The following is a 14,889-nucleotide window of genomic DNA, read 5'->3' as shown; positions in this document are numbered from 1 at the left end:
CCTCTCAGTGGGATTGTTCATGGACCTGCTGCGGTCCTGGAGACGCCACCAACCACGGTATCGTGCACCATTGATGCCTGGCAGCGGATAGTGCATAAATTACAGCTCCCTATACTTTACGCGCCGATGCTGCCCCTAACGTATCACCCCATAGTGTCCGTTATACAGGAAACTGGCTTCCAGAAACTATGCAAGCGCCTTCGTCTGGCGACATGGGGAGACTTGTTTGTAAATGGAACATTTCGCACTCAGGAACAATGTTTTGGTGATACTGCTCAGAGCCCTCTAGATATTTTTTATTATGTACGGCTGCGGGAGGGTATGAAGGTCCTTATACCTGACTACCCCCGGGAAATGGAGGCTACGCGGCCACTGAAAGTTTTATTAGGTAGTACTGATGGCAAGCATCTAGTGTCAGGCATGTATAGTAGCTTCCGTAATCATGCCCCGATAGTTCAGGGCTCGGCCAGACGACACTGGAGTATGGACCTAGGACGGGATGTCACGGACGACCAGTGGGAGTACTGCTGCGAGATGAAGGGGCGCGTTACATCCAGTAGCAGATTCAAAATCATACATTACAAATTTTTACATAGAACATATTACACGCCTGTCAGGAAGTATAGATTTCGGCTCTCGGACAATGACTGTTGTGAGCGATGCAAATGTCTGGGTGCAGGATTTTATCATATGGCTTGGGACTGTCCACAGATAGCGCTATACTGGGACATGGTACATACCGCATTGGAGAGTATGCTGGGAATGAGTTTTGAGAAAAGTCCACTAACTATGCTTTTAGGTTACGCGGCACATATACCCAGGGGCGGTAGGAAACTCATAGACACTGCGCTATTGCTAGCTAAACGGAAAATTGCTTGCAGGTGGGGGAGGGCTCCTAAATTCAAGGATTGGTTAGCGGATATGACCTATTGTCATGAGCAGATAGGCATATATGCCGAAACACAACCTATGTCCTCTAGGCCCAAAGACGTATGGGGACCTTTACGAGAGTATCTACTTCAACAGGTGCACACTGATACAGAAGGTGAAAGATGGGTGGCAGCTTCATCTGATTGTTACCAAGATGTGTAGACTCTCTGCACCTGGCGTTTCCAACTGCAAACGGATACAGGGCTATGCCATTTGAGGCCTAGTCGCTGGTATGAAATGGCTAAATCCACTATATAATTAGTACCACACAATGTGCACTATACCAGGATTCAGAAATGTAACTAGACGGCAGATGATGTTGACAAGATGTCATTGTATATCCTAGATCGTGCCACTGCTCAAGTCATGTAAGATTAACAGATGGGATATTGTGATGTTTATGTGCTCGATGAGATTTTTTTTTCTTGTACTGTATCTGATTGGAAAATGAAAAAATAAAGTTTTCAAAATAAAACAATAGTGGTCTTACCACTAAAGATGTGAAGGAGCACAAGGACGGGTAGGAGAGACCTGGTTTTCAGTGAATTATCAGACTGGATATAAAAAAAAATTCTGTACATCTGTCCATGACTGCAGCATAGCATTGGAGATATTTTCCCGTTCATTGTTTGTATTTTAGTTTGCTTAAAACGCCCTCTTTGCGTTTTTTTATGTAGCTCATGCAGGCTGTGTATCCGGGTCAAAGATCTTGCACTGGGTGGTTGTCAGAGCTTGGCACCCAGCCGGCATCCTGCGAACTGGCATGACCCTGCCTTTGGGCGAAGAGGGGCAGGACCAAGATCTGACAAGGCACCTTACACACTGAGTTGGTTTATATGTGGGCCAAGTCCAGCCGGCTTTCTATCCTTTACACCTTGTAGGACTCCAGAGATAAACTTGCAGGAAGAGGTAAAATTGCAGAAGTGCACATGGTGATGTGCAGTCGAGGATGGGAACTGTTCCGTGCTTATGAGGAACAAATTCCTTGAGTGCCGAGTGAGATGACTCATGGAGAGACCGTCTGAAGCGTTGGTAAGGTGTTGGAGGAGCATCCCACAACAAGGCATAGCACAAACCGACACCCCCATTTGTAAACTATGGGGAAGAACTACCACAAATAGAATAGCCAATTCAGCATATCCTATGCACTACCCTATTTCTCACCCTATACTTCTTTCAATATATCTTCTAACCCAACTTTATGACTCATCTCAAACTTTTTTTTTACTACTCTTTCCAATGAACTACCCTATTTCTCACCCTATATATATCTATCAATATATCCTCTACACCCACTCTCATTTATCACAAACCCGTTACCATGTATATGCAAACCTCTGTCCCTCTTCTATCCCTCTGCTACCCTTCTCAATCCAAATAACCGACTAACATATCATCCACCACACAAGTTACTTTCATATTTCACTATATTAATTCACCACTAATCCTTTAATGGGTTCCGGAGTAGCATGCTACTCGCCAAAAAAGCACTTTAACACCCCAACAGGGTAACAAGTGGTATATAAATGCAAACCTTTTTTCCCTCTTCTATCCCTCTGCTATCCTTCTCAATCCAAATAACTGACTAATATCCAACACTCAAATTACTTTCGTATTTCACTAAACTAATTCACCACTAATCGTTTATGGGTTCGTAGTAAGGTTTTACTCGCCAAAAAAAGCGCTTCAACACCATCAGGGGTAACAACCTCTATTTAAATGCAAACCTTTTTCCCTCTTCTATCCCTCCGCTATCTAAATGGGCTGTTTGCGACCGGTAAAATACATTTTGGTATCTCTGTCATATTGCTTTACTTCAGGTCTTCAAGAACAATTTCTTTTCGGTGCTCTTATAAAAAAACTCCATCCCTTAAACTCACACTCTCCTCCTCTTCTTTGGGTGTCTTCTGCGTACACAGGGGCTCCTTTCTGCGATTGTGGCCTAGTCTCTTCTTCTTTCTCACACACTCTTTCTGCTCCTCTGTCTGGAGTTCATTCACCACTTCCTGCACAAACTACCTATCCTTCTCTGTCTTCCTTTTTGTCTATTATGTGCAGCTCTCACTCCTATCTGTACACCATACCACATATTTTCTCTACACAAATACTCTACACACCACACAATTCCAACCCACACAATTCCACAGCTAACAATTCCAGTTCATTCCACAAAAACCACTCCAAACCTCATCAATCGACTCCATTACAAAGCAAAACACATTGGTAAAAGGCATTGTCATTTGCAATGCCAATAGCTCTAACTCTGACAAATGTGAGCCTTTGTGCTTACTGTCCCTCCATGTTAAAGAACAGTAGATGTTTCAGCACCCAGGCTAATGTGCTGCATAGCTAAATACATATGAGGTCCCAAAGGCGAGACCGATTGCATTGCAAATGCTTGTCTCTTTTGGATACACGCCATGCTATTAGGATACATTTCATCCCTTGAGCCTCTAGCATCAAGCTAGATCAGAATTATTTTATTCAGCCCCACTGCACTTGTATTGATGCAATTTGCATAAAATTGGACAGGGGTGGAAAAGGCGGGGTGTTAGTGTGGTTCCTAAGCCAATCTACCTCTAACATTGGTGATAGCGGCCCCTTGTCTGCCTATTATTATTATTATTATATTTAAGTTTATTAAGCGCTCAGCTACCCGAAGCGAAAGCTAAGGTAATTGGGCTCTTTTCGTAACTGAAGGGGAAGAGAATTCCATAATGAAGGGGCTAGCCTGGCAAAAGAGCGGCCTCCCATTCTGGCTTTTCTGATTCTGGGCACTGAGAAGAGGTATTGGCTAGATGAGCGCAGAGTGCGGGGGGGGCAATGGTGGTGAACCAAGGATGTCAGATAAGGTGGGGCCAAGCCAGTGTTTATTTTGTGCATGAAACAGAGAGCCTTAAATTTCGTGCGGTTTTCGATGCGGAGCCAGTGTAGTGAGCGAAGGGAATTAGAGGTAGGAGACGTGTTGGGGAGATTGCAGAGCAGTCGTACTGCCATATTCTGGACTGTCTGCAATTTGCGGGTCACCTCTTTGCTGGCGCCCAGAAGAAGAATATTGCTGTAGTCCAGTCTAGAAGTGATTAAAGCCTGGACTACAGTTTTCTGGGTGTCCACAGGCAGCATCCAGATGATCTTGCGCAACCACTTAATGATTGTGATGCAGGTGGAGGAGGTTTTGACCACATGGTTTTTCATTGACAGCTGTTCGTCAAAGATCACGCCTAAGTTGCGTGCTGATTTAGAGGGGTTAGGAGGAGTGCCCATTTGAATGGGCCAGTGTTGGGGTCTCCATAGAGTGGTATTATGTCCGAACAGAAGAAGTTCTGTTTTCCCCCCATTCAGTTGGAGTTTGTTGTCCAACATCCAGGCTGCAATGTTACTCAGTCCTGAGCAGAGGGCAGATGAGGGGGCATGGGGGTCTGAGGAAAGGGAGATGATGATCTGGGTATCATCTGCGTAGGAGTAAATGGTGAGCCCAGCTTGCTCCGCAACAGACGCCAGAGGTCTGACGTATAAGTTGAAGAGCAAGGGGCTCAGGATGGATACCTGTGGGACTCCATACGCAGATGTAAAAGTTTGAGAAGTGGATGAGGAAGAGAAAACTTGGAAGGTGCGGTCGGATAGGAAATTGACAAGCCAGTTGAGGGCTGAACCGGTGATGCCAGATGATCGGAGGGCGTTGACAAGAATGGGGTGAGAAACCGTGTCAAAAGCGGCGCTCAAGTCTAGCAGAATGAGTGCCACGGTTTCCCCCCTGTCAACTCGGTGACGGATGTTTTCTGAGACTCCCAGCAGAGTGGATTCCGTCGAGAAGCCTGATCGGAAGCCGGATTGTGACGGATGTAAGATACTCCTTAGCTCAACGTAGGTGGAGAGTTGAGAATTCATGTGCTTTTCTAAAATTTTAGAAAATACCGGAATAAGCGAGATGGGACGAAAATTGGCTAGAATGCTGGGGTCGGCATTAGCTTTTTTTAATAGCGGCATAATCATCGCGTGTTTCCATGCGGAGGGTACAGTAGCTTCTCTAAGGGAGGAATTTAGAAGGTCCATAATGGGTTCTAGGGAGGATTTGTCCAGTTTTTCTAGAATTTGAGGGGGAATAGGGTCCAGTGGGGAACCGGATTTGATTTTACTGATGATGTTGGAGAGGGTCTCAATATTGAGCGGATCCCATGTGTCGATCGACTGAGTGACAGAAGGACAGGTATCAGATGGGGGCCTCAAGTCACAGGAGGGCGTGGGTGGAGAGGGGGGGATCACTGAAAAGTGGATGGGACTGTTGTCCTCTGGTGTCCCAAGATCGGAAGATGAGATTGTGGCAGGTAAGTTGGGTAGAGATGGAGGGGGAGATGAGTTCTCAAAATTTGAATAGATGTTATCAATTTTGGCAATAAAAAATTCAGCCAGTGAGTTACACTGTACCTTGTTGAGACAGGGAGGTTTGAGCTGACACAGTGCGCCCGAGAGTTTTTGTACTGCCTTGAAGAGTGCCTTTGGACGATTTTTTGCTTCGAGGATGGTATGATTGACATGTTCAGCTTTAGCAGTTTTACATAGGGAGTGATATTTTGTTAAGGCAGCTTTATAGGTTTGCTTGGAGCAGGAGTCATATTTTATGCGCCATTTGCGTTCCAGGCTTTTACAGATGGTTTTTTCTTTTTTTAAAGCTTCGGTAAACCAAGGTGCAGGTGAATGGTGAAAATTGTGCGTTTGCATGCGCCGGGGTAGGCATGCGTCGGCAGCCTGTACAAGCCAGCTGTTTATGGCGGTAGAAGTTGCAGTACCAGTAGCTTCCATGAGAGGTCTGGTTTTCTCGAGACAGGAATTAAATTTGTTCAGGTCCAATTTGTTCCAATTTCTGGATAATCTAGGTTTTGTAGGGTTAGAGGGGATGGTCGATTGCTGACCTAGTTTAATAATAAAGGACACTATGTAATGGTCAGACCATGCAATGGGAGACGAAGCCTTGCAGTCAATGGCCTCTAGATTAGAAAAGATAGGGTCCAGGAGGTTCCCTGCTTTATGCGTAGGACCAGAGTTGTGTAAAAGAATGTTTAACGCAGCCAAATCTTGTAGGAGATTGCTACTGGTAGTACATGAGGGATCATTCAGGTGTAGGTTGAGGTCACCGATAATGGAAAAATTTGTAGAGCTCTGGATTAGCGGTGCTATATACTCCGGAAGAGAAGCTGCCCAAGAATTCGCTGGGCCCGGGGGGCGGTAGATAAGCAGCCCAGAGAGAGTAAAATTGGGAGAAAGTGAAAGCTTGAACAAACCTGCCTCACAGTTGGGTAACACAAAGTCTTCCCATTTGCAGGAATATAATCTGTTGTACACTATGGCTATACCTCCACCTTCTTTCTTAGGTCTATTTTTCCCAACGTAAGTATAGAATCCAACAATATATCAGTTCCTTACCTACAATACTTGAACCGGATACATTAGTTATTTAAGGGGATTGTCCTAATGTCTAGGGCCCCAAGTCAACAAAACAATTTCCTTTTAGAATGTCTTCAAGAGCACACTGTCATTCACTCATATCAAAACAATACTTCACAGTAAGTATTGCAAAATCACCGAAGCTACATACATAGTATTTTTATTCAATGAATCTCAAGTTCATTTATAATTGTTAAAACCTTCTGTTACAGAAGTGCATTAAAACCATTAAAACACAAAAACAATATATATCATTATTCAACAATCACATATGTCAAATTGCATATACAGAATAACCCTCCTAAAATCAAAGAAATGGGAGATTTATACAGGACAGAAAAGAGTTAGTGTCATTATACGCACTAATCAAAAAGTCATGTCTTGGTCAACATCTAAACAGATACCTCTTGAGGTGGAAAGCCGGGAGTACGACAGCTCTGTATTTTAATATTGTATTGTGGAATACTTTGGTTTTTTAACTTACCGACCCCCTGGGCATCTGACTCTTAGTCACAGACATCCCCGCACAGCGGATTTCTCGCTGCCGCGGGTGAGTGGTATTTACTCCTGCCGCCATTTCCTGGTCCCATTGGACACGCCCACTTGCGCTGGCCACGCCCCCTTCACCCGGCTATTTAACGCGCGCTGAATACTAGCGCTGCACTAAACAGATACCTCCTGAGGCGGAAAGCCGGGAGTACGACAGCTCTGTATTTTAATATTGTATTGTGGAATACTTTGTTTTTTTAACTTACCGACCCCCTGGGCATCGGACTCTTAGTCACAGGCATCCCCGCACAGCGGATTTCTCGCTGCCGCGGGTGAGTGGTATTTACTTCTGCCACCATTTCCTGGTCCCATTGGACACGCCCACTTGCGCTGGCCACGCCCCCCCTTCACCCGGCTATTTAACGCGCGCTGAATACTAGCGCTGCACTAAACAGATACCTCCTGAGGCGGAAAGCCGGTAGTACGACAGCTCTGTATTTTAATATTGTATTGTGGAATACTTTGTTTTTTTAACTTACCGACCCCCTAGGCATCTGACTCTTAGTCACAGGCATCTCCGCACAGCGGATTCTCGCTGCCGCGGGTGAGTGGTATTTACTTCTGCCGCCATTTCCTGGTCCCATTGGACACGCCCACTTGCGCTGGCCACGCCCCCTTCACCCGGTTATTTAACGCGCGCTGAATACTAGCGCTGCACTAAACAGATACCTCCTGAGGCGGAAAGCCGGGAGTACGACAGCTCTGTATTTTAATATTGTATTGTGGAATACTTTGTTTTTTTAACTTACCGACCCCCTGGGCATCTGACTCTTAGTCACAGGCATCCCCGCACAGCGGATTTCTCGCTGCCGCGGGTGAGTGGTATTTACTTCTGCCGCCATTTCCTGGTCCCATTGGACATGCCCACTTGCGTTGTCCACGCCCCCCCTTCCAATTCCCTCCCTCTTCCATAAAGCATGTACATCCACCGGAAGCGCAGCAGACGAGCGCGATGATTGCGCGCCAAAGGCGCGCTTAAGGCAAGCTCGTCTGCGCTCGTCCGCGCCGAGGCCAGGCCTAGGGCCATCCCCCCCTAGCCCTGCTGCACCACGAACTTCTCCAATTCCGACAGTGCTCAAGTACACCTCCTCTCAACTGCGAAATCTGAAGCCTCCACCTAACCTCTCACATTCGGTACCGTATCTGTTACATACGGACCCCATGGTAGGTCCTCACAAATGTCCTACTTGCACTATCCCTACCCTTCCTGTTACCATCCCCCCTCAGGTCTTAGCAGCATTAATCAACGCACGCTCCGTTCCTAAACATAAAACTGAAATTTTTCAACTTATTGAGTCGTATAATCTCGATCTTCTATTCATCACCGAGACTTGGGGTGACGACTCCTTTGGCCCGGATTTCAAGGCAGCCACCCCTGAAAACTATTGCGTGCACAGATTAGACAGAATCAAAAGAAAAGGTGGCGGTCTAGCCATCATCTATAGGAATCGCCTCAAAGTCAAAATCACTGATCTTAATCAAAAGGATTGCGAAGCTTTCTCCTTTTCCATCAGCCTCTCTGGCAACCAATCATTCGTAGGCATGCTACTCCACCGCCCGCCTGGGTCCAGATCTAAATTCCTCAATAACCTTAACAACTTAATTGAGGTTACAGCTGGAGCTCCATATTTTACCATATTAGGAGACTTCAATTTCCACCTTGAATCCACTTGTGACCCTGATACCATCGCTTTAATTAACGATCTATCAGCTGCCGGTTTTCAGCAAACTGTTAATCAGCCTACACACAAGGCAGGCCATACCCTTGATGGGATATTCACGAGTAATCCTTACATTTCAATTTCAGATGTGATCCCTCTTATCTGGACTGATCATTCGGCAGTCTGTTTCTCCATAAAAATCAAATCCCTTCCATCTTCTACTGTATTATCTTCTCCTATCTCCTTCAGAGACTGGAAAAACATTAATCCCTCCCATCTTACTTCTATGCTGATCGAGAGTATCATCACCACTGAACCTAATCCGTCACTAGCCTCCAGTAACTACCTCAACAGCTTAGACATGGCTTGTTCCAAACTAGCACCTTTAAAAACTTTCCAACGTAATAGAAAGTCCCCCTCGGCCCCTTGGTTTACGGAATCCCTACGTCTTCAGAGACAACATTGTAGAAATTTGGAAAGACATTGGCGCCGCTATTACAACCCCACTGATAAAATCACTTATAAAAGCGCCCTCTCCAAATATAAAGACCTCATTATCTCTGAAAAAAACACAAATTACACTTCTCAAATTAACCAAGCAAAGGATTCTGCAAGAGAATTGTTTAAAGTGGTCAATCAACTTTCAAATTCCCCTGCCCCTCACCCTGATGTATCTCAATCCCTTTGTAATTCCCTTGCTAATTTCTTTAAAGACAAAGTAACTTCCATTTATTCGGCCTTCACCCATAAATCTCTTTCTACCTCCGCTAACAACCTACTTCCACTCACTAATATCCCCACCTTCTCTGTCTTCCAAGCAGTCACTGAGGAACAAGTCCTCCGCCTAATTTCTGGCACTAAATCAGGATCACCCTTGGATCCTTGTCCTCCTGCTATTCTCAATCTCATCCCAGAAGCCATTTCCCCCGCGTTGATGAACATTTGCAACGCCATGTTCACTACCGGCTCATATCCCTTAGTTTGTAAAGAGGCTATCATTAAGCCACTCCTAAAAAAAAAAAAACACTCTTGATCCCCTTCTCCCATCTAGTTACAGACCCATCGCATCCCTCCCCTTCCCAGCAAAAATATTTGAAAAAGCTACGAATATACAACCCTCAAAATTCATAGATAAAAATAACTTACTGGACGAAACCCAATTTGGGTTTAGACAGGGACACGGAACTGAAACTGCTCTAATAAAAGCGGCAGATGAAATAAGAATGACATTGGACAAAGGAGGAGCGGCAGTATTAATACTGCTAGATCTCTCTGCAGCCTTCGACACGGTCGATCATGCCACCCTGATCGACCGTCTCTCAGCAATAGGCATTCAGAACATGGCCAAAGAACTCCTCGCCTCCTTCTTGGCTAACCGCTCACAGGCAGTAAAAATGGGCCCTTTTACCTCCCATACCTTCACCCTTCCTTGCCGCGTACCACAGGGCTCCTCGCTAAGTCCAACACTCTTTAACATTTATGTGTCGGACTTGGCGAGGGTGATAAAATCCTACGGCATTGCCCTCACGACCTATGCCGACGACACCCAATTGGTGTTATCTGTACACAACGACGGTGCGACAGTGGCTGCTAACTTTCAAAAAGGAATGCTGGCAATCAGTTCCTGGATGTCAGCAAACTGTCTCAAATTAAACTCTGACAAGACAGAGGTGATGACATTCGGGAAACTGTAACCTACTTGGTCCCCTCAATGGTGGCCATCTGAGATGGGATCTCCACCAGAACCCATCACCAAGGTTCGTAACCTTGGAGTTATGTTTGACAACAAACTAACCTTCCACCATCATGCCAACTCCGTAGTCTCCACTTCCTTTTTCACTCTGAAAAAAATTAGAAAACTTCTACCCTACCTTCCCATTTCAGCCGGAAAAACCTTAATCAGCACTTTGGTCTTCGCCAAAACAGACTATTGTAACGCCCTCCTCCTCAACGCCCAGGAAAAAGTCCTTAACAGGCTTCAACTAGTACAGAATGCCTCAGCCAGAATCCTATTGGGCATTCCTAAGTTCACTTCCATCTCTCCGTACATCCAACAGCTGCACTGGCTCCCAGTTAGGAGCCGTACAAAATTCAAGGCATTGTGTGTTGCCTATAAAGCCGTCAGCAACTTAGGCCCACAATTTCTTAAGGATGCCCTCTCCCCGCTAGAAAATCTAAGAACGCTTCGTTCTTCCTCAGCTCATCTGTTCAAAATTCAACGAACTAAAAAGGCTAATTGGGGTGACAGATGCTTCGTGATTTCCACAGCTAAACTTTGGAACACACACCCCCTTTATATTAAAACTGCCCCTACGCTCATCAGCTTTAGGAAGAAATTAAAAACTTGTTTTTTTCCACATTAAATTTCTACCATAGCTATCGTTCTGTTCTCTGAAGCGCCGAGACACCCCTGGGTAGTTGTGCGCTATAAAAATTGCAAAAAACATAAACATAAACATAAAAACACATCCTTATCTGTAATACATAGTTCGGTGAGAAAACAAGTTCAATTTAGCACTTTAGAGTACAGCACAACACATTTCGGTGGTATCAACTGTTCTGACCGCCTTCTTCAGGCAAAAAGTACTTAATGTCTCCCAACATTTCATCAAAATTGGTGATGAACCGATCAAATGTCCTCAGGGTGGGTCACGAACCTCTACCTAGTTATGCCAGTCTGCATGTTTGTCCCATAGATCTTAATATGACAATGTGCGCCTGTAAACTTCCAATCGAAAAGGACTTGGTTGTATTTAAAAACGTGGTATTTACTTATTTTCACACCCACTTCTCCTTGTAATTGAACCAGAGGCCGGGACTTAGAAGTCTCCTGGCATACTCCCGTCGTCCACTCTTAGAAAAGATAAGAATTGCGGCTATTGTCTAGGGCCACCAGATCATCCACCAGCCATGCATCTTTTAGAATTAGTTTGATCACATCATACATTACATTCTTAGTGTAGCTCCTGTGGGCACTGAAGATCGCTTCGCGAATAATCGCTTGGCAGCCTCTAACATATCTAATCCAATGGATGGCTTTGTTTATAAGAGAATCTTCAGGTTCAAACTTGATATGGGGCTGCAGCTTTGGTACCTTTATCATTGCAACTTGTATTTTTTAATGTATTAGGCATACTACCGTAACAAGTGGCAGGCTTTAAATTCAACCCAGTGATATTTTGTAAGTGCACAATTTGCACCAGCCTTGAGTTTCAGCCCGTGTAATGAGGAATATCAATGGAACCTTCCTCTATTTTGTTCATAATTCCCAACTGGAGGAACAGTCTTCTTTTTACAGTTCACCTTTTCAGGGTCCAAATAGCTGGTATTCTGAGATTTAATAATAGTGCTGCATGCTCAGAGATGTGAATTGCATCCTCCTATGTTCAAAGCATGGACCATCTGTGCTCCCTCCTCCCAGAGTAGAATGAGAAAGAACAAGTGAGCAGGGGAGGCCGTATTAACATCTAGCCTTAGACCCTCTTCCTTCCTTTTATCTAGGCTATGATTTGACCCATTAGATAGCAATGTTGTGGAGCCAGTGCAGGAGATAAGTAGTGCACGGATCATTTCAAAACCTTTGGGCAAAGGTGTTTGGAAACAAATATTTTATGAAGGTGACTAGGGGTCTAGCTGAGGGTGTTGATGCACCTGAAGATAAAGGTACTCAATCATGGGAAGAGTAGCAAGTATGGGTCTTCTTTAGATTTTTGTGGGCGGGACTCTGTGGCAAAAAGGGACGGATATCCTGTTGACAGTATTACGAGTGCCAGAGGCTATTATGCATTTGTATTATGGTGGATGGACATCTGAAACATTTGTGATTAACTATCCTGTCTTCCAAACTCTGAATAAAGTCCTATGCAATGTTTGCATATTGAAGAAAGGAACTCAAAGGAGATCATTGAGATGCATTAGATAAAGTATTTTAGGAAGAATGTACAGAAACAGTAAGTCGAAAGCGAATGTGCTTGATATAAGTTAGCAAGTATAATGATTGTGAAAGGACTGAAAGGACATCCATTCCAGAGAGATGAAAGGCTAGATGAAAGGCCTTTAATCCCTACTAAGATATATCTTTCTTGGGAACATCAAAAGTAGGGCTTCTGATGCGTAAACCTGATAATGCCTGGCCAATGCAGAAGTGCAGATAGGTAATCTGGTATATTGTGAATTCTAGTAAGTGTCAGTGATGATACTTTTTCCTCTACCTCCTTTACAGATTCTAGACGTCGGAAATCTGGTGGTCATGCCAGGTGTGATTGACCCACACGTCCATGTAAACGAGCCAGGACGCACAGACTGGGAAGGCTATTGGACTGCCACCAAGGCTGCTGCTGCAGGAGGGATCACCACCCTAGTGGACATGCCATTGTAAGAATCTGCCATGTTTTAGGAACGGTAAAAATGCTCATATATCATACACAGAACAAAGTACTCCTCAGCACATTCATTCCTTACACTGACAGGAAAAAAAGTCAGGTTGCCTGTTTTGTGGTTGAAGACGTTCTCTCCCCACCGCTATTGGATGGATCAAGTTTCACAAGTGTACTTGGTCATCATGCCAATCCATTCAATAATTGTGAAGCACATTAGGCCTCACAAGTGAGACCGAGAAGGGCATATGTACAGGGAGTTAACGCTGCTGTAGCATCAATTTTTTGAGGTTACTGCATCTTTTTTTTATCGCCGTATTTACTAGTTGCCGTAAACAGGAGTTTGCAGCAGTTTTCCGGCTTAAACGTGAATTTTTAGGATTGTCACTTCTATTAGCGCGACTTAATGAAAATTAGATGCAAGGTAGGCGTTCCCATGCAAAAACTGCCGCTAACCTTCTTTGATGCAAAATCCCAAAACTCCCTCTAACTCCAATTATAGGCAGCTTTTTAAGACCAGAAAATAGCTGGTCTTAAAAATGGTGCAAGCACTTGGGGCCTCACTTCAGAAGGTTTTGGTGCTGGACAGTGCTGCAAAGAATGTTGCTATGCTCCCCTGAGGAAAAACTACAAGGCACCATCAATAAGATAGGGCGCATTTGTGAGCCTCATTCATGAAAAGTGTTCCATCGCTGTGACAAAACAGCGTTACAACACATTTCACTACGCCCTTCTTGCGACACCATGGATGTGCTGTATTCACTGCATGGTGCTCCGTGTCACAATTAATGACCGATACATCAGAAATCCTGACATATCTGTCAGCGCTAAGGTCACGCATTGCTGCAGTTGTGCAACGCCAGCAATGCAAAAGGCCAGCCTATCCCTGCTTCACCCCTACCGCGCCTGCCATGAGGCAGGCGTAAGGTACTGACACAGTGGCATTCTACAATTGTTGCAGTGAAATCTGATGGCTTTCACTGTGCCACTCTTTTAAGGTTTTGTTGTGTGGGAATGCCCACCCTGCATACATCAAACCTGATGCAGGTATAATGTGGCACAGGGCTTCACAAGTTCATGCATATGCCTTGATGCGTCACTTTGCAAATACGGTGCAATATGGTGCAAGAATCACGCTGCAAGTACGTCAAGAAAATGACACACCAGCAGGGCGAAACTGTCATGGGGGCTATTCAGAGGATGAACCAGATGATCCCATTCTGGTTCATCCTCTGAATTAAAGATTACAATTTACTTTGAATTCTATATTAATTAAAGTGCATACTTTGATTATTAACTGTTGCTAACTTGATTCTGTTTTCTGTAAATCATTTAGGAAACTTTTTAAAAAACATTCATGGTTTAAAAACTAAAATACTCTGGGGTATATGCACAAGAACTGCAGCTAACTAACGCTAACGCTAGTTAGCAGCAGTTTTCTTAACGTGGCCTATCACCAAAATATATCACCCTGTTAGTGATGCATTTACAATATGTAGCTACATAGCGATAGTTTCAGTTAGCCACGGGGAAAACTGCCGCTAACACCAACGTTAAGGCTATACAAATTCTGACGTTAATTGGTGAAAACTGACGAAAGGCCCATTGAATAGGCCCCCCTGTCTTTTTCCCCCACTTTGGCGCACAATTGCTACCATGTGCCAACGCAGGTACCCTTGCGTCATAGTGCAAGATTGACTTTGTTGCAAAGTTGATTGATGTTGTGGCTCTATTTCTTCTCGAGGCATCTGCAGGTGGGGCTGGACTAGTGGAAGGCGGGAGTTAACCAGTTGGCCTTCTTGGAGTATTGTTTGCCTCTTCTTTTTTTGAGGGATGCCAAGGTGTTGGCACAGTTGGAGATTCATCGGTGGAGGTTGCGCGCTGCGGTGTTGGCATCTGTTAGCATTGGCGGAGCGTTGGTGCTGAGGGAG

General features: G+C 44.7%; 1 protein-coding gene and 1 long non-coding RNA gene across 4 annotated transcripts in view; one reads left to right on the top strand and one right to left on the bottom strand.

Moving 5' to 3' along the window:
* The window catches only part of LOC144792677 (allantoinase, mitochondrial-like), a 410,909-nt gene that overhangs the window by 114,435 nt on the left and 281,585 nt on the right, over window positions 1-14,889 (top strand). For all 3 annotated transcript variants that reach the window (XM_078667823.1, XM_078667821.1, XM_078667822.1), the window contains exon 3: window positions 12,805-12,956. In XM_078667823.1, the coding sequence (XP_078523949.1) occupies window positions 12,805-12,956 (152 nt within the window). The remainder of the gene's footprint in view (window positions 1-12,804; window positions 12,957-14,889) is intronic.
* The window catches only part of LOC144792678 (uncharacterized), a 132,859-nt gene that overhangs the window by 85,222 nt on the left and 32,748 nt on the right, over window positions 1-14,889 (bottom strand). The gene's annotated exons all lie outside the window — the stretch shown is intronic.

This window comes from Lissotriton helveticus, chromosome 11 (genome assembly GCF_964261635.1).
Source record: "Lissotriton helveticus chromosome 11, aLisHel1.1, whole genome shotgun sequence".
In the NCBI taxonomy this organism is placed as follows: Eukaryota; Metazoa; Chordata; class Amphibia; order Caudata; family Salamandridae; genus Lissotriton; species Lissotriton helveticus.
This window is presented reverse-complemented; position numbering and strand designations above follow the sequence as displayed.